This window comes from Pipra filicauda, unplaced genomic scaffold (genome assembly GCF_003945595.2).
Source record: "Pipra filicauda isolate LSUMZ 115617 unplaced genomic scaffold, ASM394559v2 scaffold11_size5308982_pilon, whole genome shotgun sequence".
NCBI classification, from domain to species: domain Eukaryota; kingdom Metazoa; phylum Chordata; class Aves; order Passeriformes; family Pipridae; genus Pipra; species Pipra filicauda.
The window spans coordinates 4,097,172-4,123,290 of NW_024103652.1; the positions used below are offsets into that span (position 1 = coordinate 4,097,172).

Genomic DNA, 26,119 nt, shown 5'->3' on the forward strand with positions numbered 1-26,119 from the left:
CTGCTATGCAAAACCTTTAATTTTTTTATCTGACAGTGATTTCTATAGCCTTACATCTTTGCTTTTTTTTTTCCTAAACAAGTAAATATATTTATTTTCCTTGTTTTCAGGTTTTTTTAAGCTACATGTTATACCCAATATTTAAATATAAACTTTATCAAATTCACTACTTCATATTTTCATTAAAAATTACAAAGAAGTTCTAAATAGCAAAATAACTGTTAACTAGATTATGACCTATACAAGAAAACTGTTTTCATACAAAATTAAGATATTGTCAAATCTAACCACGACTACAATGGGAGATATATAATTCCCAAATGTATACAGCAGCTACAATAAACACAGCCTCTTCTGGCCCTGCAATAGGTGAAATATGAATAGAACAGAGAAATCCTGCTCCAAAGCCATATGAGCTTTTGCCACATCTGCACTGGCTACTTTTGCTGGACTTTGCTGACAGACCACAGGCACACCTTCCTATGATTTAGCTCAAAGATGATTCTGTGGCAATAGCTCCTGTACTGGCCTGCAGGGAATGTAATGAATGATGTCCAGCAGCACATGAACTGGCAGGAACTGGGCTTATTTGCAGCCTATAATTGACAATTCCATTTTCGCTATCCCATGTTCTACATGATAGTTCAGAACTGTTTAGCACTTCTAGTTCTCCACTGTGCTGGAGTCATCAGTATTCCTGAATATGCTTCAGAAAAAAATATGCCAGTACTTAATAACTCAATGTGGATAGAATGGACATGTGTGATAAAAGCACTACAAAGATGGGGAAACACAGGGATAATGTTTTAAAATTGTGCATTTTTCTGTGACTCAACACTGCAAAATGTAATTTCTGGGTTTCATAACCCAAGACAGGGTGCAGAATAGTTCTGCATTACTAATTATCACCCTGAAGCAGCAGCAGTACTTTCATGGGCAAATGACATTTCTCTGGGAGTGGTGTGCCAACCAACTCTAATCCTAGCTCTAGAAGGGCAAGTGTGAGATATGCTACAATACAGAAAGAAGATGAATATTAGTGTGAGGACAGATTATGATATGTGCTGTCAGAACACCCTGCTGCTGGTGTTTCAGTATCCCAATTTTAATCTAGTGACAGCACAAAAACCCCAAACCAAAACACACAGAGCATAAACAAAAATCCAAACCAAAACAACAACAAACAAGACCAAAAAGAAGGAAGCATAAAAAATTAGTCCTATCCAGAGACAGTGATAGATTGGACAGAAATAGTACTTCAGCACTGCCTCAACTCTTCTATAGCCTGTAGTACATGAGCAAGAGAGACGTTCCATGGTTTAACAAACCAGAGGGCAGTTCAAACATACTAACGGTGAGAGTCAAAGAAGATATAAAGTAGTCACACTGAACAATATAAAGTTGTTTCCTGACCCTATCTTCCTAATGCAAGGTCAAGAGCTACTTTTAAGGATCCTGCATAACTTTGCCAGTTTATGGTATCAGAATACACAAGCTATCTGGATGGTAGCAAAGAAAAACTACTACTATCTAGGCAATTAAATTACGACAGCCTTTTTAAGGCATCTAAAGTGAAGCCAGCCTATCTGCCAGACTGCTGCAAAGACTTCCTTGTTATCCATACAAATACACAAAATCCAGCACCAGCACTGAGGATATCCAAGATGGTATATCTTGGTGCCATTTCAACAGCCACATACTTAAGTAGTGATAAACTCACCACAATGCTGCTAAACTGAGGAATGTTCCCAGAACACACTACAAAGTTACATGCACACTTATTACTTTTAGAGGAAGCATTACTTTTAGAGGAAAAAACCACGATTCTTGCATACCATCCACCTAAGTAAGTAACAAATGCACACAATACTTTTTGAAAAGTTTACAAATGGTTTATTTACTGCAAATGAAAAACCTCAGCACATTGTTTTCATTCTGTGGAAAGCAGCAGGCTAGTAAGAAAATGAAATCTAGTATCTTAAACAGATGCATATATAATAGTACAGTCTGTGAAAGAAGAAAGCAAACGCCTGATAGCACATTAAAGATGCAAAAATCGGTTCTCTCTGGTATCTATTTGCATTCAGCAGAGCACAAAGGCTGCAGTATTTTCAAAAGGACTAAAAAGCAGTAAACATGTCTTTGCAGTATATTGTCTCCTTTTAGCTTCGTGATATCCTCTTGGAACATCCTTTCTATACATTTTGTTTCAACTGCAGTATGTGCTGAAGCTGCTTCTCAAATGTATCCTCCTTCAGCCATTTCCTCTGTTTTCACATTTCTGTCCATCTTGGAAGTAGGTATTAAGGCTTCAGATGAGGACACAGACATAAAACGAAAGCAAAACAGAGCTTGTTAGATTGACTCAAACAGCACAAAAGGAAATATTCCCTTCCCCCAACTTTCCATTTTTCCTTTCTGTAATGTTTTGGGCTTTCCACACCTGCTGCCCTTCCCCCTCTGGGTACCTGACATGAGCTGATGCCAAAAAGGGCAGGAAGCTGTAGGTGGTGGAAGACATACACAGGGTAGAAAATGAAAAGGCCAGCAAAACCTCAGTTATAGTGGTGGACTCTCATAAGCTTTGACCACACTTTATTTTTAAGACAATAAAGGGTTCATCAGGAATGAAAAGCTGAAGAAAACTGTAGGATAGGCCACTCTGTTGTTTCCCTGTACATGAAGGAGCCCATTCAAACAGCTTGGAAACAGCATAGAAAGGCACATTACTATAATGGAAGAAGCAATGCCCCTAGAATCTTACTGCCATATCTCTAGTTCTTCCTAAACAGTTTCTAACTCAATCTCAACAGATGTTTAACAAACATCTGTTAACACTACAGTAAGACAAAAATGAGCAAAGAAACAAAAACCCCCAAACCAAACCAAACCAACAAAAAAAATAAAATCCCCACAAAAAACCAATCTCATGGGCTTTTCTAATGCAAGGCACAACACTAGCCTTCTTGTAACTGGAATGCTCAGTGCTTCTTACTCTAACCAATATATTTATCTGAAAAGAAAGAAGGAAAGCAGGAAAGAAGGAAAAAAAGAAACCTCAGTCTAATATACTCTATCCGGTAAAGCCCTGTATCAATGCATGTTTATTAAAATTACTGTTTTGATTTGTACCTCATGACTTCTCCTAGATTAAACATTACACCAGTAGCATAAGAACTGTTTTGAGTAGCAGGCTCAGTGCCCCAGTTCGCCCTGCTTTCAGCCTAAATGCTGTAAATTCAGAACAGGCACAGGATTATTTTCAAATAGGGTGGGAAGATGCATGCCAGAGACGAACTTCTTAGAGGAGAAAAGATTATTCTACTTACCAGTGCTTCTGCTGTTTTCATCACTGTATTGTTCCAAAAATCCTCATCACTGTTGCTGACTTTGCACAGTTTAAGGCACTCACAGTAATTTTGGAGATCTGTGCCCATTTCTTCTTGTTCCCTATTGTCCTCTTCTTCACTAAGGTGTTGGAAGTTTCTTGTTTGCAGTTCACAGAAAAACAGAGGACTACAGTAACATTTCTATGGAAGACTAAATCAAGATCTTCATAGAAAGAGAAAATATAATTTCCATATTTCTTGTTCGAGGACATCGAGCAACAGTAGGTTTGCTTTCTTAGCACTGCTTACCATACTTCTTGTAGTTATTTTATCACTGAATCTCTTCAGCATCTTCACATAACTCTTGTTCTACTGTTACTTATGGCTAGATTTATACTGTCTCTTCTCCCCTAGATGAGAAGCTCCACTGTTTATCTTTCCCAAGAAAACATGGTTTTGAAACAACCATCTCTGAAATCCAAATAAATATATATACACTGGAAGAAACTACAACCTTTTCAAAAAACTTCCCTGACAGCCTGATTTTATAATACGGAATTGTGGCTGGACATCCCTACTAATGCTTTTGAGATGGCGCACCAACAGATAAGAGGAACAGTGAGGTGAGGTGTTTGTGTAAGTAGTGTTTCAAGTAATTAAATGGTAGTTTAAAGCCTGAGTACCTGGTATCGCTTTGCAAAGAAGAGTCTTGAACTCTGTTGGCTTACAACCAACACTGCATGGGTGCATGCAAACCTGATATAACAAAAATCAAGATTTGCAAACAATGTTCTAGTTTAAAAATGGACTAAAAACCTCTGAGTAAAACTCTACTTAAGTTTGCTTAAACCTAAAATTTCACCCTCTATGTGGAAAGATACATTCTAGCACCATCAGCTTTAAAGAGTGTGTTAAACTCTAGCCTCCTCTTCCTACTCCAAGCTCGTAACAAAATGCAGTTGGCACAAAAACCTAATTAACTTTGCCCTATGAGAACTATGAGCAAGCACTGTATGTTCCAAACACTATGATTCTGTACAGATAAAGCCAATGTGCTCAAAGAACAGCACACTAACACCTTTTATCTCAGCAGCAGTAGTTTCTCTTCAGAGCAAAACTGAGATCAACAACAGATCACATTAAAGAACTGTTTTACAAGAACATTTCATTTACCTCAATCAGGTTAATATAGCAAGACTGACTCTAATGAAAGAGTCAGAGGCCTCCACAAACGAAGAATTGAAAATCATGAACAGGAACCATAACACGTTCTTTCATGAGAAATACTTTTGGAGAATGCTCTTCGTGGGCAACGTGACAAGCAAAAAACTTTGCTATACTCTCTTGTTAGAGAGCACAGTTACCTGCCTCAAACACTGTTAAGGCCATAGAAGGGACGAATTTCTGACAGGAAGGTGCTAATTCCAGGCCTTGGCAGAGGCAAGATCTGGTTAGCACATCCTGGTTAATGCATCCCCACGGTGATAGACTGTGTGGAAAAGAAGCAACTGCTCATATGCGTATCATCGGTCAAACAAAGATCATCCCAAGTTATGGGACAGATGGCATCTGCAACCATCAACAGCCACCCAATCACCCTGGAATATGCCTCTGTGGATACCCAGAACTTGGACTGTATAAAGGTAGCACAGTTGTCCAGGTGTTAAGATCTAGCGGGACGTTAACAAAGCCCGGGAAGAAGGATATATCACTGATAGTGGATACAAAGAATGCAGAATTTACGGGCCACAAGGACAATTGTCACAACTCCCAAGAAAAGGAAGAAACTAATAAAACCAACTCAGCAATTGCGCTGAAATCAGCTCCGACTGGGTAAAAGGTAATTCTGGCAGGGGGAGATCATGACCACTGATTCATGGCCCACCAACTCAAGAAATCCATGATGCAAAAGAAGAGAAAGACTGAGCATGCACACTAATTAGCATGAGAAGCAAGGGAATCATTTAACCAACAGAAGATAGAATACTAATTAATAAGAGAACTATGTAACTTGTAGCCAATAAGCATTAACTCCTTTGTTTGCTAAAATGTATAAATGTGAAAAGATTTGGTAGTCAGCAGCAAACCTTATGGACTCAGCACCCCTTTCTGCACAGAAGTTACCAACAGAAAAATGAACTGGGTCCCCCACCATGCCACCAAGCCCAAGGTAAAGAAGGATCATTGGGATGCTGCCGGATCTACAGGTGGTGACTATCTTTTGCTGGTATTATCTCTCTCCTTCTCTCTCTCTTTCCTCTATACACTTAATGTTACAAAATAAAGTCGGTGTTGTTCAACTGGCATTTGGTCTAGTTTGCAACTCAACTTGGGCAGAGGCATCTTCACTAATTGCATCATAACTTCTGTATTAAGTAAAACGTAATGATTTCATCGGCTGTGTTAACACTTACCAAGTATAGGGTTATACAAGCTGCTCTCCTTACAAATGTTTGGGAAAATAGAAGGTAAGTAGTATTTCTTAAAATTTGAGAATAAAAATGAAAATCCCTTTTCCTGGTTTTCCTTGTTCTTCCATTCTAAACTCTTAACCTTAAAAAAAGAAATTGGACAAAGTAAACATCTATAAGTGGAATAGAAAGATAATTTACAAAGAGGACATTTCATCAATTATTTCTTTGAAACAAAATCATATACGTTTTAATAAACACTTTCAGAAAGATTAAAAAGAAACTAGCTAGGAAACAACACAGAAACAAAGGCTGTTCTCTTCCAAAACATTGCTTCAAAATGAACTTGAACACACCAAATACCTAAACCAATAGAAATACATCCACCTTTACAAGTCACCTTGCTAAGTCGGGGAGTAAACCCAAATCCAGTGCTTTTAATAAAACTGTTTGACTTCAAAATGTTTTATAAGAGAAGAATAATTACCCATGCCACTCCAAATATTTCTTTAACAATTTCTTTTAACACATTTTGACTAATAAGTGTCCATATAGTCATTATAATAAGTATTTGGATTCATTTGTATAGTTGGTAATATGAAACAAACATTTTTCAACCACGTGCATCAGAAGATACAACTTTAAAGTTGAGTTACAAAAATGTACTTTCATGGATCATGAGTACTAAGCATTTCCCATTATGAAATGTTTTCCTACGTGGTAAGCAGTACGAAGCATGGTAAGTTCTCCTTAAGAAATCCAACATGCAGTTTCCATCTTTGTTTGCAAGGATCCATCTGCCTGTAGAGTTGGGTAATTTGCCCTTCTTTTTTTTCCTTTTCCCCTCTACTCCTCCATTCCTTATTCAAAGCCACAGTTCTATTACGATCTATTTTCAAGGCTTTTAGAGTGGAATACATATTTCATCTCCCAATATAATTCAACAGAACGGGCGATACATATTATTTTGTGACAAAGTCCTTTAGCAGAACTTAATATCAAAGAAGTAACTACTCAGCTTGCAACTGTCAGTGCCTCTAAGCAAAACTTCAGCACTCACATACTGAACAAGCCCTTTGACACCTGTCCCAATGACTTATCTGCATTTAAATATAATACTACCAATTCACTACAGAGAGAGTAGTTGTCTTCAAAAACATAAACGCTATTTTTCTCCAAAATGAATAGTCAGTAATAAGCTTACCCTACAGATCACAAGTATGATGACCTCTGTTCAAACTGGGGGATGCTGGAAGCAACAAAATGAGGTTGCAAATTGTTCCAGCACGGTAAAGTTCACAGAGGAGGACAGATAAAAAGGGAAGCCATGAAATCTTTAACATTGGTCATATTTCTACACTGCCCATCTTCTCTAGAAAACCTGCAAAAGTGTGAAGGAAAACTTCTGAGCCCAACTGGGCTCTGCTGGACAAGTCTAACCCAGAAGGCAGTACCCTGGAACATCTACCATGTGTCATGCAGTCAAGCAACTTTCTGTGCATGTGACAGCAGAGCAGGCTCAGAAACAGCATGTGCTAGTTGGCCAGCAAATCAATTACATAACATATAACAGCTAGCCACAGTTTTTGACAGAAGCTGCTGCCATGCCCTGCCCTGCATTTCAAGTACTGGCTGAGATTATGGTAGTGTCAAACTACAAAGGGAAGGACATACAGTGTGAGCCCGAGTTGCACATTGTGGACTAAATACTTGTGCAAGTCTTCATTTTCTGCACACAGTTGATTCACTGGTTGAAGGTAACAGGCAGGGAAGGGGAGGTGAAAATGGGAAGGGAGTTGAAATCAGCTGGAAGTGACTGATAAGTTGTTTTTCCTCTATGTCACAATTTGATGGAAGATCCTCTGGTAAAAGACCTAGGAATCTTCACATAGAAGGCAAGTGAAGATTTTTCTAGGAGAACCTGCTTTTTACAAAGGACACTTGAGGGAGGGGCCAGAGGGAGGAATCTTTAAAGGATTTTTATAAACATCTGCAGTGCTAAAAGTAAAATACTTATTGTAATGGACAAAGAGGTGTTAATCATTTCATACTTGTTTGCTTGGAAACTGTAGAACATACCTGAATTACCATGTATTTCAAAAGTGCTTCTAAAAAATAGCTAGTTAAATCTTCTTGTCCTTTATCTCCCGATTGTGGAGGAACAAGTGGAGTGATTTCCTCTGTAGTCACTTGAGCTATTTAAAGAAAAATAGAAGTACACCTAACATTTAGACCACTTCTTCTCATGCATAAATATCTACCGAGTTATGAAGATCGGAATGCACTGGGGTAAGCAGAGATAGTTATAGGTAAAACAGTACACCCACAGATTAATGAAAATCAGGAAATTTTAACTAATAAACCACCACAGAATTAATTTCTTACACATATAAAAATCACACCAGATAATAACTAGGTTTTCTTAATGCACCTTGGGAATCTACCTGCCAAAACTGAATTTTTCCAAAAGGTGTAATCCATTTCTTTTGGAATTTATGCAAACAATAGAGTAACATTTATGTTGCACAAATGCCAAAACTTTACTTACATCTTTCACAATTTTCTCATTTGATAGTTGATCAGTTACATTTTTGTTAAGTTTTACTAGCTGTATCTTTTCTTTGCCTCAACAATGAATCTACTTCAGAGTTGAGTTTTCTCCTGTTCCTGTAGTTAGATGCTCACATTTCACTCTCTGCACTCTGCATTTCACAAGATAACTGCAGAACAGGGCTTAAGGACGTAGCAAACTTTTGCCTGCAGAGCTATCCTGCCATGAAATTTGTCTGCTAAGTTTCAGAAAATTTAATAACTAGTCACAGAGACACTGCCTGCCTCTACAAGCAACAAAATATTAAAATACTGGGTGAAGATGGAAAAAAGGCAACAGCACTTAATGTTCAGAGGAAAAAGCAGTTAACTTCTTATTCCCACTTATGTGAATGCACAGTTTGCACTTACGACCCCATCTAATTGCAATTCATTAATAAGTAAGCTTAAAATCCCACTAACAAGAATAAATTGAGTTAGTAGGCAAGAGGCTGCCCAAAGTAACCAGTATCTGATATTTACTGCTGGAGTGAACAAAGGAAAAACTGTCTTAAGAATCATCTTAAGAGAAAAATTATCCTCTATTGATTAGAATCAAGACAATGACCTTACCAGTAAAAAAAAAAATCTAGAAAGTATAAAAACCTTATCTCAGAATGCTCATGCTTTTCTATTGATGCAAACCTTTATGACCTCAGGTTTTGCAATTTACAAGGTCTGATGTTTTTCAAAGATTTCAAGCTGCAAAAATACCACAGCCTTAATTGCCTGGTCATACCTAGACACATTTGTCCTTACACAGTGCCCTAAAACCCACTCATTCTCTTAAAGGCCACAACAGAAACTGCTTTGCACAGCTTGGTCTCTGGAGTATGAACAAAGCCAGTGCAAATGTTCAATGCAAGCAGAATGTACAACTTTGCAGTAGATGCAGTATCCTCTTGCAATTCTGAAGAATTGCATAAAATTGGTCAGTTAATTTTCCCCCCCTATGTGTTAAGCTACAATAGCCAATACTTAGGGAAAACACTCCAACAACCACAAAAAACAACTCATCCTGAAAAATAACAAAACAGTTGCTACTGAAAGAGGACTTGATATACTGCTAAGAAACTCATTAATAGCTCCATCATCTTCCTGGGTACATATGTACTTTAGTTTTTGTTACCTCAACTTGCCTTTTCTGTGACAAGACTTGAATTATGTTGAGAATTGAGTAATATTACCAAATAACTTACTTTCTTGAACATTAAGCGGAGGGTTAATGAGATTATCAAGTGTTCGGGGGCCATATTCAGACTGTGGTGATGAAAATCCAGGAATCAAACAGGAAAACATCCATAATTGTTCTTTACTACAGTTATTTTGAAGTGCTTGCAGCCACAAAAGAAAGAGACGCACGCCCTCTCGACGTATCTTAGAAGGAAAAAAAATGCAATAAGTTATCTTGTCCCAGAACATACAAAAGAATTTCCACTTGTCCTGGAAGGAAAAGGTGAGTGATAGAAAAAATGAGGACAAACAGTATGACCACCAGCAATCAGCAGAGCCAATCTAACACATCTGCTGCTCCTGCTGAAATGCAAGGGTAACCCTGGCACCTTCACTGCTGTTTGTCTCACAGAATTTTTCATAGAGGTTTCTCTGAAAGAAGAGGAAAAAACCAACACGTGTCTAATCATTTGCTTGACTACAGCACTGCAAGACACCACATAAATTTTTCAGAAAATAAAGACTGACATAAAATTTCTAAATGTGTTTGTGACAACAACAGAGTGAGCTTTCTGTATCAGAATAACCCATTCTACCTTCTTCCATTTCTCCTTCAAAAAAGGTGATGGAGTCCTAGAGCACTCCCCTCCTGGCTCCGTATCAGACAAGCCTGCAGGTGGTTTACAGAAGAATGGAGCAGCTGTCTGTCGCAGTACCAAAACTACATGGCTTTTGTTCCATGGTCAGCCATTTAAGTCACTCTACCCACTAGCAAGTCTCTTTGGCACATAGATAATCTTCCATTTCCAAGGTAGTTCTGATTCCTGAATCCTAAAACCAGTTTCCTTGCCCCTAACAATGAACGGTTAAGGCAATACTTCTGTGTTAATGCAAAATCCTTTAAACCACTGGCTACTCTATATAAACACATTACTACTCTGAGTAGTTCTACCGAGGTAAAGATGATGATTTGAAGTCATTCTTTCACGACACTCAAGTTATGATCTGGTTCTGATTCCTGTGCTTTTACTATAAAAATTTGCTCTTATGTTCTTATTTGTATTTTTAAGTATTTTAAGCAAACATAGTATGTAACTTTTTCCAATACCTTTAATGAATTTCCAGTGTGAAGAAGCTTCTTTAAAATCAACCCTAAAAAAAAGGAAAAAAACATGTTTGCTTTTGTTCTTTCTTTCTATATAAGTAAGATGTCAGAGTTCTCGGTCAGACTTGATAGTAACTTTTAAACAAGTCCTTGGCAATCTCCAGTTTAATCTTGGTGACCTTGATATCTTCAGGCAACTGACTCAATGCCAGAAGGAAAAAAACCAAACATCACCTTTTATAGCTTCCTCATAATGTATAATATCTTTCCCCAAGGACTTTTGAGATGTAGTAAATTAAAAGTAAATCATTCTCAAGTCATCACTATGCATAAAATCAGCATTGCCCATTTACAAACACCAACCTCATGTCAATTTTGAAATGTATTACTAAAAGAAAAAAATAAGGAAAAAATAATAATTAAAACTTTAAACTTTCCACCTTGTCCTTGTTCTTTCTCAGTCACTGTTCTATTTACAGATTCCCAGATTTAATTCTATCTAAAAGAGCATTCACTACTCTGGTGGGGTTTTTTGTTTGTTTTCTTTATTATTATATTTTTCCTTAACCTAGCTTGTAAGAGTTTCAAGACCATAATCCCTGGTACACCACTTAAAGTTCAAGGAAATGAGTAGCATAAACTACTAGTATCTACTAATAAAAAAGATGCTCAAAAAAATAAAAAAGTAAAGAAAAAAAAAAGTAAAGAAAATCAACTTACCAATACTATGAAATTGCCATCTCTGATGAATCCTTTCAGGAAGGAGTTGTAAAATTTTCTATAAAAAAACAGAACCCAAGGATGCATGTTGCAGATGTTGGTCTCGGAAGACAAAAGAGTGCTTTCGCAAAGGCCACAGGTCAGAAGCCAAAGCACCAACTTAGAAAATTCCCACACTGCTCTCCTTGGAAGCATTATTGTCCTTTCAAGATGATCCCATTCCTAAAGCTAAGAAGCCCAAAGGCTCTGACAGACTGTCTGACAAATCCTGCATTAGAGACTTCAGATGTTATTGCAGTTCATCTGGCTCCACTGCCTCTCTGATAGATACTGCTGCTTTTGGCATAGGGAATGCAATAGGATGAGCATCTGCCTCAGTTCTAGTTCACAACAGGTTGCATTAGATTATTCCACCTTTCTAGTGGCTTAAGCTAGGATGTTCAGCTGTCAGCTTGCCTATGTGGCACAAGCAAATATTCGCTTCTGCCTTCTCGGAGGGGTAATGAGCTACAGCAAAACAACCAAGACAAAACCTCTGCACTTAGGTTGGAGGATGATCATCTTCAGACAGTAAGAAACAGAGCAGTTAGGAACAAAGGCAGTTAAAAATTTATCATGTAGCACTTGCAACATTTAAACTAGAGGCACTTGCAACTCGTAAATAACCTAGTTCTTCAAATAAATTCCTGGATGTGGCCCTCCAGCACCCTGTGCAACTGCTTCCAAAGCACAGATGACCTAATATCCCTTTATGCAGGAACTAGTGAACAAATGAACTAGTTCTCTTCATATTCACCAACATACTTCACTAATCAATAAATAATAACTGAATTTGTATTCAACCATGAGGTAGGCATCGATCAGCTTTCAGTTTTACGTATTTAAAAAAAAACCACAGTCCTTGTTCTATAATTAGAAGCCTCCATAAAAAAAGGAAAGACAAAAATTTTACATTCTAAGCTATTTCTAAACTATAGTGCCTGCTCAGAAATGTTCTGATTTAATTAAATTATTTCTAATTTACCTAAATTAAGTCAAGATATGCTTTTGGAAAGGATATTGTGAAATGCAATTTTCAAATAATGAATCTTTTTGAAAGTAGAAAGGATCTATAAAAACAATTCTGCAGTAGCAATCTATTATGAGAAAAATCAGAGATGACAGCAATCAAAAAGTCAAACAGATCACGACTAAACAGAGATTGACTTTATGAGCATTTCAAAGTGTATAATGCACTATGGGAGGAACACCACCACCAAAGAGTAATGAACTATCTGCAGACATAGAAAAAAATATCTTTTTCCAGTTTAGACATCTTCTTGCAAAACTGCAAGTCAAATTCTTTTTCTTCTCACATAAAGCACATAAATTCAGCTCTAAGCAAAAGGAAGAAGGAAAGCAGTTAAATACAAAGTGTATTTCCAGGCAAAGTGTATATTCCTGTAGAATAACAGGACTTAATTCAAAGCAAAAAACATATTCAAATTATCTTACCTCAAAAATAAAAAGAATAGAATCTAATTCTTCTCTCTGAGACTTGTGACCTAGATGCAATTAAAAATAAATAGAAGATGCACTTTCATTATCAAAACAAAATATAAAAGCATTGATGAAGATCCTTAAATGTGTAAAACAAAACCCTGCATTTATACAACCATAACTTTGCATTACTTACGCAAATAAAAATTACATTTCATAAATCCAGTTTATAACAGGTACAGTTTGTATAACTTCCTATTATGGCATCAACAGCTGGGAGAGACTAAGTTACACAATATCTTGTTAAAGAATAATTCTGCAGAACACGAAGTATAACACCTTAAGAATCCTCACTCTGCAAAAGGACAAACCTCGTCATCAGAGAATAAACACCTCTTGCTCACCTCCACTGTGCATGTCTCACTGCTCTGCCTTTATTTGCAAAGTTAGTGCTTACACATATTTCTGCACAGCTAATGTTACCATTTGTGACCACATAGGGCTTTATTTACAGCAGCCTGCATTATTTTATAACAAAACCACAAGAACTTAGACAAAAAATGTTCTATTTAGAATACTTACCTTTTTGTTTAAGGCCAACTTCAATAGTCACAAAGTTTTCAAAGAACACATAATATATATGTGAGAAATGTAGGTCAAAAAACTGTTTGAGATCAATTGATTCTGCATTCTCTGAAAAACAAAACAGAACATTGTTTACATTCATAATCAACCACTGCATACCATTAACCAGCAGTAAGAACTGAAGATATTTAAAAGAAAAGTTATCATTGGTAAAGAAGCTATTGAAGTTTTTATTCTTTATATTGAGGCTAATAAAATTCAGGATGGCATGCCATAAGTGTCTAGTGAATTTTAAACCAGGAAGCAGCATCTTCTTGCACGCTCACTGTTTGCATGACAGTAATGCCAGCAAATCCCAATTCCATCCGAACTAGCACTGTACGGATAAATCTGGTTTTAATTGTTAATTTCATAGAAATAAAGTTGGCAATGGTGCCCAAACTCTACAGCAGAAAGACCATCATGATTCCCAACTGTAATTACTGGACACAACTAAGCTTACTAAAGAAGTATAAGAAGGATGGTAAACAAGGAACACATCTGTTCGTTGGAAAAACAAGCTGTGAGGATGTAAACAGCAGCACTGGATTCCCACCGTTGCCTCCTTATTCCCTCCAAGCTCTAACATGCACTTTACTTTCTAGTCTGGCTCAGCCCCCCATACTCCTTTGATTGTGTGGTCTCAGGAGATCAGAAGCTAGGACCTCAGGGATACCCTGAGGTGGAAAAATCACTGTTAAGTATACAGGGATGTGCTTTCTGGTGTACCTCAGGAAAGTTTCCAGATTCTCTTCCCACAACCCCCCAGATGGTTTTGTGCAAATCCCCAGTAAAGAAATACAGAGTGATTTATCTCGATTAATTTTAAACCGATCATTTTAAACAACCAATTCCTTCGAGCCTTAGTACACGCTGAACCAAGAGACACTCTCTGTCCTGTTATTTAACTATATAAGACTAGAGAAATTAGGTGGACAAAACAATAGCATGGAAGCAAAACTCTCTCCTTTCAGAATAATGATGTGAAACAAACAAAACCGAACAAAAATAAAACATGAAGGCAGCCCTTTCACCAGCTCTACACACTGAGACATCATCTTTCACTGTAGATATATCTTCTATAAATCGCCTTCTAATTCTGTATGGGATCATAGGGGTTTTAACCTATGTATTCTAATTTAGAATACATCAATCTTTATCATCTTATGTGACTGGATATACAAATGGTAGAGTAAAAAGCACAAAATGAATCAATTGAAATGCCAAGACCATGGCATATTTTCAGTTATATTTTATTATGTAGCTTTAGAGGACTACCTTAAAACAAATTTTGCTATAGAAGTTTCCAATACAGATTTTGCTGTATCACAGCATTCTGTCAACATCTTGCATAATGAGTGTAGCAGAGCCAGAGTGCTCTAATATAGCCGACAGCACTACATTAGCAGCTAAGATCAACTCTTAAGCAAGGCAGCTCAGCTGGGAATAAACTTAGTGGTCCAGCAGCAAGCTGACCACCAGGAGGATTACCAAACCCCCAGTTCTGCAGAAACTGCTACACCGCATACAGATCAGCAGCTGAACTGTCAGAGTTTAACAGATGGAAATGTTATGGGACAACAAAAACCAATTCCACTTTAAACAAGCTAGACAATGATTTTCAGTTGTCCGGACAAGTGCACACAAAATGGAGCTATCACTAGAGCATAGGCAAAGCCATTACAAACACTTCCATTCATGGGGCAGAACCCTAAGTGAGTCCTAGGCTAGGGACAAGAAAATACAGGTGGAAGAAAACAAAAAGAGTTTGAGATGGGAGGATTAAAGGAAAAAAAAAAAAGCAATGATTGAGACGTTTGGAATAAGGGTGGCAGAAGGTATCCTGCAGTCCATATACTTAACTGCTAATGGGAATTGCACACAGAAAGTGGTGGAATGGTTCACTTGATTCAAATGTGCCAAAAAGACTAGTTCCAAATACTAAAGGGAAGGGAGGCAGATAAGCAGGGTCTCTGCCAATCAACACATAGGAATGCTGCATTTTTGCAGGCATGTTAAATGTTTTGTTTCCTGAAAAAGACCCTCATTCCTTCCCCAAACATGGATCAACTCTGAAGATGACCAAAAAAAAAAAAATCCCAAATCAAATGTATTCTTTAAACAATCAATAAAACAGTCAGTCATTTCTAGAGACACTATTCCTAGATTCTTCAGGCAACAAACTGAAGGCTTGTCTACATAACCAGCTGAACAGTGATTCTCATTTTACCACATAATTGCATACATACAATCGGTACTGTGGTAATGCATTCTGACTTTGGGGTAGGAGGTAGGGTGGAATTGCAGAGGTTTGTCCTTTTTTTTTTTTTTAATTATTTTTATTTTGTCTTTATTTATTCAAAAAAAATATGGTGTCAATGACCTCAGAAAATGCTTGAAGGAGCATTGGTAGACCTGTACTATTACCACTAACATCTAATTAACATTAAAAGCATACCTTCAGAATACAGATATAACTTGCAAGAGTAGGAGGCAAAGAAAAAATTCCTTGACTTTGCAACTTCTGTAGCTAATGCATTTCTCTCTGATTTCTTCCTAAGATCACACTTGATAGCATAATCAAAAGCACGATTTTAAAATTCAAACCAATTACCAACAACTGAATTCTTGCAATAAACTGTAATGCATTAGATGGAAGAAAATATGACATTTTATTCAATGGGAATTTTGTTCTTTCATTATGTGAAAATAATACTTTTTAAAAAACCCACATACTATTTCTGTTAATGCTGAAAAACAGGTTTCCTTCTAAGGAAGGGAAAATACAGTTGTTCTTCTGATAGGTTTGCCACCTAGAGCAAAAGACAGAATCTGCTCATCATCAAAGGACACCTATAGTGCAAGGTAGGTGTATTCAGGAAGCTGCTGGTGCAGAAATTTGTAACCTTGCATTGGTCAAGAAGTTTGGAATTAATTATAAATACCCTAAGAATTAAGGCAAGAAGGAGGAGGGGGAAAAAAAGCAAATACAGCATGGAGATAACAATGTAGACCTTAAAAGAGTTTGATCTGGAAATCATCTAGTCTGGCCACCTGTAAACATCATTCCATCTCACAGCTACTGCTATACAAGGTATAATCCACAAGACTAATACATGCATGGAGAGACTATTGCTCTCCTTGATTATTGTAACATTAAAACTTCCAGTTATATGCTGCTATTATAGCTTTCTTCATTAATTAAGGATCTGATTTTTTTCTTAATGAAAATGTCTCTAAAATATTCAGTTTACCTTTATCCTTTTGATCAGCTAAAGATACAGCTCCTCAGTTCTCACATCTTAAACCATTTTCTCCAACACTAGGTCTCTGTCTCTTCTCTATGTTCTCTCGGAGTATCATAAATGTTGCATAGAAACATAAAAATAATTTCCTCTACAAGCAGCATATCCTTTTCAGACAGCCTTGCACTGGGAATTTGCAGGAAGTTGCTTCTCTGTTTTGGCTAGTTAAGTCTTTTCTGCCTTTTTAAGAAGAGACATAGCCTTGTTTTGAGGTAAAGTAGGATTAAACAGAAACAGGCTTTCCTCCATAACTTCCAGTACATTTCTTTATTTTTTAAAAAAAGAACTTAGTTACATGATCTGTGGTAGAAGAATACAAACAAACTAATGTACTCCTTGTGTTCTTTGTTTCTATGTCCGGACTGGGAGAGAAAGACTCAGAAATAGATCTGGCACCATATGAAATAGTTGGAAAAGTTCCTCAGAATGTGAGAGGGAAAAATGAGACATTACTGTATTCCAACGATGTAAAAACTAAAGTTCCTACTGAACAAAGCATAGTTCTAGTACACTAAAATCCTGATTTCCAGTATTTTAAGAAAGTTGTTTGTCAAGAAAATGCAGTTTTCTTCATGCTTTAGAAGAGGAAGAAACATGGATCTTTGATTGCTGATTTTTCCTTAATAATTTTCTGTAACTTAAAAACAGGTAGAAATCTGATCTCTGTACTAACTCTGTGTTCAGTGGGTTTTTGTTTGTTTTGGTTGTTCTTTTTGTTTTGTTTCAAGGAGAATGTTACATTTAAGCACAAGAAGACATAGTACAGCTTCTCTCTCCTTTTCTTCATCCCATAAAGCTTCTAAAAGAAGGGGTTTCAAAGTTCAGCATTAAGTTCCCTTTTTCAGTTTAAGTTTTAGAAGTTGTACTTAGCTTATGGATTTCTGTTCTAATTTGATGCAAGAAACAGAGAACCAAACTAAAAATGCATGACTAGCTATTAAAGATATTTGACCCTCATTACAAGAGCGTTCAAGTACCAGATCTACTGGAGTTCCTATTTCCATTAAACCCACTGAAATATGGAAGTTCTGCTACTCCCTACCTTATGACTGCAGCAGTAGCAAAGAAGGACTAAAGAGAAAACCCCAAAACAATCAAACCAAAAAACCCTCCTACTAACTTGTGTGACTGTATTTTAGAAACTTGTTTCCTATGTTTTCAAATGGCTCTTTTGAAGCTTAATTGTTCAGAATTTTCTGAAAGGTTACTTTCTTTTTAAGTATCTCAGTAAAATATTCAAAACTTAAGTGTCCATGCTGATCACTTTAGTAAGCAAAGATTGCAGGCCAAAGTCTTCTTGCAGAAAATTTGTTCTGACTGAAAGTAAACCCATTTGCTCCAGGGTTTTTATTATTGTTCATTTATTAGCACATCCCTTTTTAACTGGGAATAATTTCCATTCAGAAAAGTATTTCAATAGAAATTTCACCCTTAATAGTACACATTAGAAGGAGGATACTATTTGAATATCATACTTAGAATTACAATACTAGAGGATCACTTGAACAAGAATTTGCAAAGCTTACAAGTTTACACGTACAACACACCAATCCTTTATTGGAAGAAGATCTCAGTGGCCTTTAACTGTTATCATACACAATTTGTCTCCCTGTTCATTTTGTTTTCTAAGTATTACCCTACAAATTATTATAAACTAATCCACAAAATCTGCTATGTATTTATAAATGAGTTGAGAGGAATGCATCTATACCATTTAGATGATGGCCTGCTATACAAAATTAAAATATTATAAAGCATCTAAGTTAGTACCTTTCTGCACAGGACAGAACTTTAAAGGTAAACAACCAAAATACTGAACTTAAAAAGAAATACCCCCAAACAGATCTCAGACATATATTAACTTTTCTGAAAAGAACTTCCATCAGTTCACACTGCGTTGCAGAAATTTAACAAAATAGTCTAAGCCATTACAGATTAGGTTGTGGTTAATTTTATGTTCTATTTTAAGAGTTTCAGAATTTATACTAGGTTTATGTATAAAATTGTCCAAGCACATGGTATAACAAAAACATTATACTGTCTCATTCCAAGACTTACTGGCTTCTAGGTCACTTTCCCTCATCCTTACTCAAAACCAAAATAGTAATGACAACTGCAGCAAACAATGACCTGGAAGATGGCCAGACTTCTGGATCTATTTCTGTAAAGCAGAGGCCTGCTATAGACTGACATGTTCAGTATTAATCCTTGTAACAAACTGCCACCACTAGAAAGCGAGAGTCCTCCAGTGTCCTCCTTTTCAGTTAACATACAATCAAATTAGACAATAGAACTTACTCATTCTTAATTCTCCATGCTGAAAAATTTAAGGGCTTCTGTACAGGAAAACAGCAGACAGGTTCAGTTACATAGGGATTGTCTCTTGAACAGAAAAGCATGTAACTGAGAAAGGTTAAGTGGAACCAACTGCTGGCTCTGGCATAGTTAACACTGTCAAAGTGAAAGAGCCCTGATAACAGACCACAAACGCAAATTTATTAAACAAAGTCTTCACATTTGCAGTAACTGTAGCTGTTTCAGATCTAACTAACAGCTATTTACCAAAAACAATTTTTTTAAAAAAGGTAATTTTGTCAAAGAAAATATTCTTGAAGTTTTTGGTACTGAAAAAGGAACAGACTTAAAGCAATCTCCTAATGGACTTCTATTTTGCATCAGACAAGTCTAAACTCTCAATCACCACCATTTTTTAGATAAAAACACACACACACAAAAAATTACAAATAAATAAGCAGGTTAACAGCACCAATGAACATCACCTACATACAAACTGTTACACCTGTGCTTTATACGACTGAGCAGAAGCAGCTGCCAGCTTTCCAAGCTAATTCTCTCAGGGTGCTTGCAGCCTCCAGAAGAGTTACACTAGTAAACTTTTAGGAAATACTTCCATAACAATTCACACGTGTTCCACAACTTAAGCCTTTATTTAAGCAACTTCAAACGCTTCCATAGTAATGTACTTATTTTCATTCCAAATTGCCACAAGCTAAACCCACACAAACCTTTTCCTTCACAACCAAGTGGTCAGAGCTTCCCCTTTGTCTACCCTGGGGCTTTGATCTGGCTCCAGCCCTTACTCTTGCAATTCAGCAGCCCTGGCCACTGCTGCACTCTGCAAGTTGAGTGCAACATTAGCCAAAATACTAAAGCAAAGCAAATCTTCCCCCTCTGGTCCTGACCAAAACATAATTGGTTCAGGGTTAAGTCAAGGTTGACAGAACATGAAGTCTAATTTCTTAAACTGCATGCGACCTACATCCAGATCCACAAGTTACAGCAGTGACATTGTCCTTTGACTTAGATTTACCAGGAAAGAAAAAGAAAAACAAACAAGAAAAAGAACCAAAACCAAACCCCTACAACTATTGCAAAAAATAATACAGCTTTGCACATCCACAGAAACTTCTGGAATAGTTCTCTCCAAGAAAACTCTAGACAGCTAGTTTTGTTGTAGCTTCTCATTTGCTCTCACTTTAACAACCATTAAACATTTTTCATTTATGACTGATGTTAATAATGTGCAACACCAATGAATGCCATCCAGTTGAAGCATTAGGGCCAACTGTCAGTGAAATAGATTTCTTAAATTAAAATCCCTGTAGACAAATGCAATCTCTGTTTAAGTATATTATTTAATATTAAACAATACATCCCAATGGATATATTGGGTCCAACACAGCCCATTTCATTCTGTCCAGTACAGCTTGACTTTTCCCCTTCAGAGATTGCTTACATGAGATGTAAAGCACTAACCAATCATCAGGAATATAAAAACCAAAATAATAAAAAAAAAAATCCCACACTTTAGATACTCAGTTCTTTCAGTGTTCCATTTTACAAGTATTCTCTCCATGGTTCCAGAGATAAAAGCAGTATAGTTTTGAGATATCAGATACAAATAAAATAATTTACAAGAAGCAGTATATTTCCTTTTTTCTTTGCTCTGGATTAACAGATTACAGGCCTGTAATTTCTCCTCTACAAAACGTAAAAAGAGGGGGGAACCTAACTCAACAAGAAAATAATTATCTTAAGAATTCAGCTCTATAAGTAAATTTTAAACCAAGTAAGTTCACTTGACTTACTTGCACACAGTAAGATTACACAGCAATCAGTAAATATTCAGAGGTTTTAGCTTTTTTTTTAAATACATATATTTACACATTCTGACAAATTCAACAGGTAGCACCAACATATTTGATATCAAAACAAAAAGTCAATATTGTTAAGATAAGATCTTATGAAAGGGTCACATATCTAGTTGCCTTAATTATTTGCAGAATGCTCACAGCAGTGTTTTAACAAAAGGACATATCAACTAAGATTTGATGCTTGAAAGATTACTAGAACAAACTTTTATAAAGTACCATTTTAAAATCATAAAATTTTAGTTTGATGTTGAAGTCTGATTAAACAGTGCCACATTATAAGAACAATGCAATATTATTTCCATGTTATTTCTTTTTAATGATGACCAAAATTGCAATTAGCTGCTAATTGACTGGGGACTGCTAAAAATATATATATTTTCTGGAAAATCACAGGTTTCATTCTGCAGGCAATACCTTATTTCATAAGGTGTACAATGTGCCTCCCCTTTCATCTGCAGAAGACTTCTCAGTGATCACCTGCACCAACAGCAGCTGGCAGCCTTACGGCAAGGCCTCCCTTCTGAAAAGGTTGAGCCCCTGCCACATAGACTGAAGGAAAATCCCTTTGACGTTCCCATTCAAGATCTATATACTCTAACTACCACAGGCACAAACAGTGAACACAACTGTTACAGCATTTCCACCATACAGAAACAAGACAGTTGCACAATTTGATAAAAAGTCACACACTGACCAAGTCAGAATCATAAAACTGTATGAGATTCAAAGCTACTCCTCAGAAGCGAGAAGAAAAAAACCAAAAGGAGTGGGGTGGGGTAAACACTTCCCTATGGGAGGAAACTAATACATCTCAAAAGATAAAATCTATTAAAGCAAATAGTTCCAGTTGTTCCAAGAAATATACTGCAGTAGGATAACGATGAAAAGCAGATTACCTTCATTCACAGACTGCTAAGTCCCAAGATATGAGACTTCAATCTCTTTCCAATTTTTCTTAGCAATAATAATATTACTTGAAGGTCTCTTAAAGGCTTTAAACTCTACTAAAAAAACCTTACACCTGTGACATGCATAAATTTGTCACATACTATATTTGCTTTAACAAATCATTTAATTAATTCTGAATTAGTCCCCTGAATTTCACAGAATTTTCTTTGGTTTCTGAATTACAAAAAAAGATGAATAGAGCCAAATTAAAGCAGATCAGAGAACCAAACAGAAACAGCACATTGAAGTGGCAAAGAGCAGTTATCTACAGAATAGTTTCAGGGGGGAAAAAAAAGAAAACAAAAAACCAAAAACAAACCACAACAAATGCATTTTCCCCCAGTATGCCTGATTGGTAGCCTAGCACTCAAGAGCTTCCCAAGACAAAAATATTTTACTGTAACTCATCATTTCAAATTCAGTTTTCCTAGTTTTTTCATATGTGTTTACATCTTTTTCACTATCTATCCCTACAGAAAGAGATTTTAAAACTTTCAATATCTTTCCACATTAAAGTTTTGCTCTCATCTGAGTCAGTCATTCTCATACCTAAATCTTCCATACACTGACTGTAGCAAGAAGACTCCTAAAGTTACAATTGTATTTGGTATAATGGTACATCACTGCTTTATGAAGACACAAAATTTTCTATATATCCTTATGCAGGCTAATTTGCAACTTTTACAAAATTTAAACCAAGTTGTCACCAATGACAGGATACCTTTTCCTAGAGGAATACAACTCACTGCATGCTAAGCTATCTTGTAAAAGATGAAATTAAAAAAAGTCCATTTAATGTACACTACTTTTAATTTGTTAAAAATAAATGTCACAGCCTTTGTGCTATCTATTCACTTAGCTTCATATTAGGTACTTTGATATTGTTCAGTCTCTTCTGGTCCTTACTAGCAATGACATTATACTATCGTAAATATTTTTATACAATTCCTGACTAGCACTATTGCCTTGCACGATGCGACTCTCAATCTTTTACCATAACTAAATTTTTTAGATTTCTCCTCTTTGGCTAATAGATAGCCAGCAGTCTATAATTTAAAGTACTCACCTCTTTTCATAACTATTCCATTATTTTGGTTTAGTTGAGAACTGCTGTTTTGGATGTCTTGATAAAATAGAGGGAAAATGAACTAATACTCCCTTTCCTCCCCTCAAGTCTTAACCATGAATCCAAGGCCATGCCTGTTTATTGTTGCTGAACCAAGGACTAAAGAGTGCAGAAAAAAACAAAGAACTCTGGTCCGATACATCTTGCAGGCCTATTGAAAGGACTGTAAGTTAAAGAACAAGAGAAAATTCTCTCCTTCTCCTGGATGTGAAACTGCAGAAAATTCTCCTCTGGACAGTCTTTTAGTCTCCAACATGCAGGGGCTAACAGAGATAACAAAAATTATTTTTTATTCATGAAGATGCTGAACTGAGATTTCCTCCCTCATCCCCTCAGATAGTCTGTTGCCAATAGCTAACTTGGCTCTCCTGAATACATGGAAACATGGCAATTATTATGGTGGGGGAGTTGTCACTGAGGAAAAAATGATACACAGCACTATGCCGCTCAAGCTGCAGGACAGTGCCTGTATAAGAAGCCATCTCAGGCAGAAGTTCTATCTTATAAAAACACTTTAATTTTTTTAATCTGGTCCTGTAGATTAGTCAAAGAAACAATTGGAGAAGAAAGGGCATAGAGCTTATGTTTTGGAAGCCACTTTAGGCAGTAGCGAAATTCAAGGAAAAAAGCAAGGAAGTGATCACAGCAAAGACAAACTTCAAATAATCTGCTGTACACTTGTTTTGCACTACAGCAGGAATGCACACAGAAATACCTTACTCCCCTGCTCTAAAAAAGACCTTGTTTTTGTACCTCGTGCACCCAAGAATATCTGCATAATGACAAAATCTTGTAGATGTATCCAAATCAAACAAACTAAGAGTACTGTTACACTTTTCCCTACTTACACAGTCACACACTGTGTTCTTCCAAACTTAGAGAAAGGATCGTGTGGGAGCTGTGCTTCAACAGATGAGATATACACATGGAGGGTGAGGCATCATATGAGAATATCCCCAGCAGATTTAGTCTGTCTTACAGGCAGTAAACAGAAACCTTAGATTAAATAAGAATGTCTGCTTGACACCAAGTTCATGGCTTTCATCTTACAGAATGTATCCAATTATTAAGAAAGCTGAAGAAAAAACGTAAAAATAAATTGCAAGCAACAGAAATATCAAATCTATAACAGATCAGATCAAAATCGCTCAGAGTCTTTTGCAGACTAAAGCAAAACTAGAAATATTCAACGTACTTTAGCCAGGAAATCTAAATTCAGAGAGGTACTTAGTTTCTTCAGAATGCTTTTTTCTCTTAAATTTCAACTGACAAAGCAGCTAAAATCAACATAGAGCAAGCCACCACTGGCTCAGTATAGCTTGTTAGGAAGAGTGGTACATTTAAGGGAGGCAAGAGGAGATATCTGACTACCCAAGCTCTTAGATAGCTAGCTACACAACTATTCTCCATTTCAAGTCTAGATAATTACTATGTTGCAGAAAATAACTCATGCAGCAGCAGATGGTGCAACATGGGAACACCTGTTCCTTCAAACACCAATATAAAAAAGGGAGCAATAGCCATTTTCCTTTGAAAGGAAAGAATCCAGCTTCAGAGGACAAGGTACATAAATACCACCAAACTGTGAACAGAACCCAAAATAACCCATTCAGCATTCTGCACTAAACACAGAATGCAGCTACCCTTGACCCAGCCCTGCTCATGTGTTGTTAAACTGTCAGAAGAAACGCAGGGATTTACAGAACTGAAGAGCCCAAAAGACACTCTGGAGTAAACTTCTTTTTTCAAGGATAGCTTGATGACAATTACTTAGATTTTTACAAACATATGCAACTAACAGATATTTTGGAATGGTTAACTTTAGGGGTTTTTTTCCCACAGATTTTTTAGGAAATTATTCCATATAATTACAATTTCCAATTCACTAGCCAAGTTCAGTGGCTCTTCCCATGGAACCGCAGAGGCACTTAAGGGCTTGCCTGCCCACCTTGACCAACTGTGTTTTCAGATTGCCTGTATGGATGCTCCTCCACATCAATTCGAGTGAGCACTTACTGCTGTAGGTCTTACCTTGAAAACGTACACAAACATAAATTGTTACTGTGAACGCAGAGGAAATGGATTAAGGAGCCACAGCACCAGCCACTTCTATTCATGTGCACCAGCAGTTATGTATTCTAGAGAATAATTCACAGTGTAAGCACAGCAGTTTTTCGCCTCCTTCCACAGTCGCCAAAGGAATTTCACCTTCAGACGCGGTGGAAATGTCCGTATCTCGATAGAAAAGCGGGAGCAGAGCATCCCGGGCCCCTGGCACATTGCTGCGGCCCCGCCGTGCCGGGCGTGGGGTCTGCACCCGGCCGCCGGGTGGGGTCTCTGGCCGGAGCGGAGCCCCGGGCCCGCCTCCCGGCCCAGCGCTCGGTCCCTGCATGTTCCCGGTCCCCCCTGCGCCGGGACCCGCGGCCCCCGCTGACCCGCTCCCTTCCCCCCTCCCGGCCGCCTCACCGATGAGGACACGCAAGTGCTTGAGCCGGGTGAGCGGGTCCTTGCGGGTGTCCAGCACCTTCTGCGTGGATTTCCGCACGTCCCCGTGCGGCTTCTTGGAGAACATCCCGCCGGACCCGAGCCCGGCCCCGGCCCCGCGCTCCAGAGGCAGACAGCGGCCTCCGGATCCGCCCGCTCCAGGGCCCCTACATATCCAGCGGCGGCAGCGCCGCCTCCTCCTTCAGACTCCGGCTGCGGCGCGGCGAGGGCGGAGGGCGCGGCGCGGAGCCAAGTCCCGGGGCCGGGCCGGGCCGGGCCTGCGCTGCCCCTGCTTCCTCCCCTCGCCCTCCGCCCGCTGCTTCACGACAGCCGTCAGGTGCGACCCCATGCGTCCCCATGGCAACCGCGCCCTGACGTCATGGCGGCGCTGCCCCGCGCACCTCCGAGGCGCGGCGGGATGGGCCGCGGCTCCCGCCCGACCCATTGCCCGGGACGGGGAGCAGGAGCCGGAGTGGGACATCGAGGGGCTCGCTGCAGCGTCCTTTGCGCACCTCGGCAACAGTAACTGGTGTAGGAAAATTTACTTCAGGTGTTTATTAGTAAAATGTGAAGTGATCCCATCACACAGCTGCTCTGGCTAGCAGAGACACTGCAGTGTAGGGGGGAATCCTGTGGGCAATAAGGAAATGA

At 37.9% G+C, this 26,119-nt stretch overlaps 1 protein-coding gene across 19 annotated transcripts in view; it reads right to left on the reverse strand.

Moving 5' to 3' along the window:
• The window catches only part of RALGAPA1 (Ral GTPase activating protein catalytic subunit alpha 1), a 142,620-nt gene extending 116,837 nt beyond the window's left edge, over positions 1–25,783 (reverse strand). For 15 of the 19 annotated variants that reach the window (XM_039386686.1, XM_039386673.1, XM_027726880.2 and 12 more), the window contains exons 1-8: positions 25,451–25,556; positions 13,389–13,499; positions 12,822–12,871; positions 11,328–11,385; positions 10,611–10,654; positions 9,529–9,706; positions 7,820–7,935; positions 5,744–5,882 (exon numbers count right to left, since the gene is read on the reverse strand). In XM_039386686.1, coding sequence (XP_039242620.1) covers positions 5,744–5,882; positions 7,820–7,935; positions 9,529–9,706; positions 10,611–10,654; positions 11,328–11,385; positions 12,822–12,871; positions 13,389–13,499; positions 25,451–25,556 — 802 coding nt within the window. Of the gene's footprint in view, positions 1–5,743; positions 5,883–7,819; positions 7,936–9,528; positions 9,707–10,610; positions 10,655–11,327; positions 11,386–12,821; positions 12,872–13,388; positions 13,500–25,450 lie in introns of all 19 variants that reach the window. The other 4 variants (XM_027726887.2, XM_027726893.2, XM_039386701.1 and 1 more) reach the window with 2 other exon arrangements.
• Between the last annotated feature and the right edge of the window lie 336 nt (positions 25,784–26,119).